The sequence below is a fragment of the Aptenodytes forsteri genome, unplaced genomic scaffold, assembly GCF_000699145.1.
Source record: "Aptenodytes forsteri isolate BGI_AS27 unplaced genomic scaffold, ASM69914v1 Scaffold323, whole genome shotgun sequence".
NCBI classification, from domain to species: Eukaryota; Metazoa; Chordata; class Aves; order Sphenisciformes; family Spheniscidae; genus Aptenodytes; species Aptenodytes forsteri.
The window spans coordinates 504,710-507,367 of record NW_008795323.1 but is presented as its reverse complement, the minus strand read 5'-3'; the positions used below and the strand labels follow the sequence as shown (position 1 = coordinate 507,367).

The 2,658-nt window shown below is 44.1% G+C and overlaps 1 protein-coding gene across 1 annotated transcript in view; it reads right to left on the bottom strand.

The window, feature by feature from the left end:
* Positions 1-1,237, bottom strand: part of GGT5 (gamma-glutamyltransferase 5) — a 21,138-nt gene extending 19,901 nt beyond the window's left edge. Inside the window, exon 1 of the mRNA XM_009279979.1 lies at positions 985-1,237. Coding sequence (XP_009278254.1) covers positions 985-1,145 — 161 coding nt within the window. The 5' untranslated portion in view covers positions 1,146-1,237. The remainder of the gene's footprint in view (positions 1-984) is intronic.
* Between the last annotated feature and the right edge of the window lie 1,421 nt (positions 1,238-2,658).

The following is a 2,658-nucleotide window of genomic DNA, read 5'->3' as shown; positions in this document are numbered from 1 at the left end:
GTTTATGTACTGAGCATGACGTCACATGGTATGGAATATCCCTTTGGCCAGTTTGGGTCAGCTGTCCTGGCTGTGCCCCCTCCCAGCTTCTTGTGCACCTCCAGCCTTCTCTGTCGGTAGAGCACGGGAAGCTGAACAGTCCTTGACTAGTGTAAGCACTGCTTAGCAACAACTAAAACATCGGTGTGTTATCAACATTATTCTCATACTAAATCCAAAACACAGCACTGTACCAGCTACTAGGAAGAAAATTAACTCTATCCCAGCCAAAACCAGGACAACTACTCTGAGAAATTGGATTTTATTGCTACTGCTGTGACAAAATTCCTATGTGATGCTAAGATCTTGTTCAGCAAAGATTCGGCAGGAGGCTGCTGTGTGCTCCTCAGCTCCTGGTTCTCCCACCAAGACCTCTGAGTCAGGCTCAAGGAAGCCCTCACCCTGCACAGTCACACAGGAGGTCAGTGAGCGATGTACCCCGAGCAGCGCAGATTGCTCTGAAAGGCAGAGACCCTGGTCAAAGCAACTCTGATGTGGTATCCTCACAGTATAATTGCCATGCTAGACTTCCTTATTTATACCAGTGAGATAACATCATTTTCTCACTTCCCAGACTGCTATGAGAATTAATTTAGTGGTGACTCTCATGTGCTAATAGCTAACAGCTAAAATGTGACATACAGATATAACAGCGCAGAAATGTCTGGGAGAAAATTAACAAGATCACATGCAGTACAGAGCATGCAGTAAGCTTCCCCCAAAGAAAAGAAATGTTCCTTCCTTACAAGCTACCATTGTGAGCCAGTGGGGACAAAGAGAGAAATAGGATAATGACAAAGAAAAGGGCAAATGTTATACATTCTGCTCAGCCCCAGAAGCGGGGACGGGGCAGAAACCCAGCTCACTCCCATAGTTAGTATGTCAGTCCAAGTCCACGACATACGCGACACGTAACCTGAAGAACCGAGAGGTCCGTGCACATACCGGCCGATGACAGAGCAGGTCTCGGTGTCAGCAGCCACGGCACCGTGCAGGTAGCGCTGAGGACCGCACTTGGGTTGAGTCAGGATGACCACAAGCGCAACAACCGCCGCCAGCACCCCTAGGGTCAGCAGCACCAGACAACAGATCTTCCCCGTAGACATGTCTATTCCTACGCCGCCGCCGGAGGCAGCTGGGACGCTTTTACTCCTTTTGCCAAGGCGCCTGCTTCACTCAGGGTGGAAGTAGAGGATCCCGGCAGTTTTGGGAGGGAGGTCTCACTGAAGTGGGCTCTGCCCCCTGCGACTGAGAATTACATTCTTTTTAAGATTAAAAGCTGCTAAAAAGGAAACAGTGTACTCTTTCTTTCCTGCTCTCTTATGTGTGAGAGGCTTTTCACTCTCCTTTATAAAGTAAACTTTTTCTGGCATATTCATCATATGACTTTTTTTTTTTTTTAAAGTCTCTGAGGAAAACATTTAACACATTCACTGCTGGAGCACTTAGTGGAATCTCTACACTGCTTATTGGCTTCACACGGCCTTCCTGTCTTCACATTCTTGCCACATAAAGCAAATTACCAAAGGCAGCCTACATGGTGAATCATTGTGAAAATTACATCAATCCTACATTGCAAACTTGGGGTATTTTCTTTCCATAAGACTACTCAAAGAAGTAAAAGCTAAATACAAAATACAAAGCTGGAACCTTCATATTTACTCTTACTTCACCTTATAGTTCATTATAATCTTGCTTACTTACTTTTTTCATCATTAAATCTTGCCAGTGTCCACACCATATATCTTCTGTAAAAGAGCATAACACAACACCTTGAATATAACAGCAGGCCCCTGCACTTCTGCAAAACATCAGAGCTAAAAGCTCTGGGGTCCAGCCTGTATCGATCAGCAACCACAGCACCCAGGAAGTGAACGGCTGCTAAATAAGACCAGATCTGATTCCTAACAGAGCAGCTATCAGCAGCATGAATTGCTACACAGTGCAACTGGCCCCAGCTAGCTCTTTAGGAGCCTCTTAATTATACAGTTCTCCTTGCACATAAAAAGTTAAAGATAGGGCTCCACATCTGCCTGCTGTCTTTCTAAAAGATGTTATCCGTGATCCTTTTCCGGCTAGGTTTGGGAGAAGGGGAATTCACCTGCACAGATTTACACCTGTATTTCAGTACAGACTTTCAACTTGCACCCACTAAACTTTATCTCATAGCTAAGTAATACCATTATTTCATGTATCATATCTCAAGAAATGGATTTGATAGACTAGACTGTCTTTTTTGTAGTTGTATCTTCCCGTAAGGTTAGCTTGGGGAAGTGAGAATAGTCCAAGAAAAATATATGGTTTTGTTCAAGATAAAACCATGGTCCCTGGGGAATAATTTCTTGGTCTCCACATCTCTGTCTGACTCGGCGAATATACTTGGCATGTGTAACAAGCCTCCACAACTCTAATGTGACTCTTCATTTCACCCCATTGCAAAACATTGCTGATCTTGTAAAATTTCTCAATGCCTACATGACCTTCATGTTTCATTTTTGACAAATTATTCTAAAACACTTAAAGAATCATCATTCTGGTGGTTTTTGGGAAAGCTCTTCCCTGTAAATTCATAGCAGGGCTGGAAACTCTGACCACTCAGTACCAATAGACTCAAGGCTC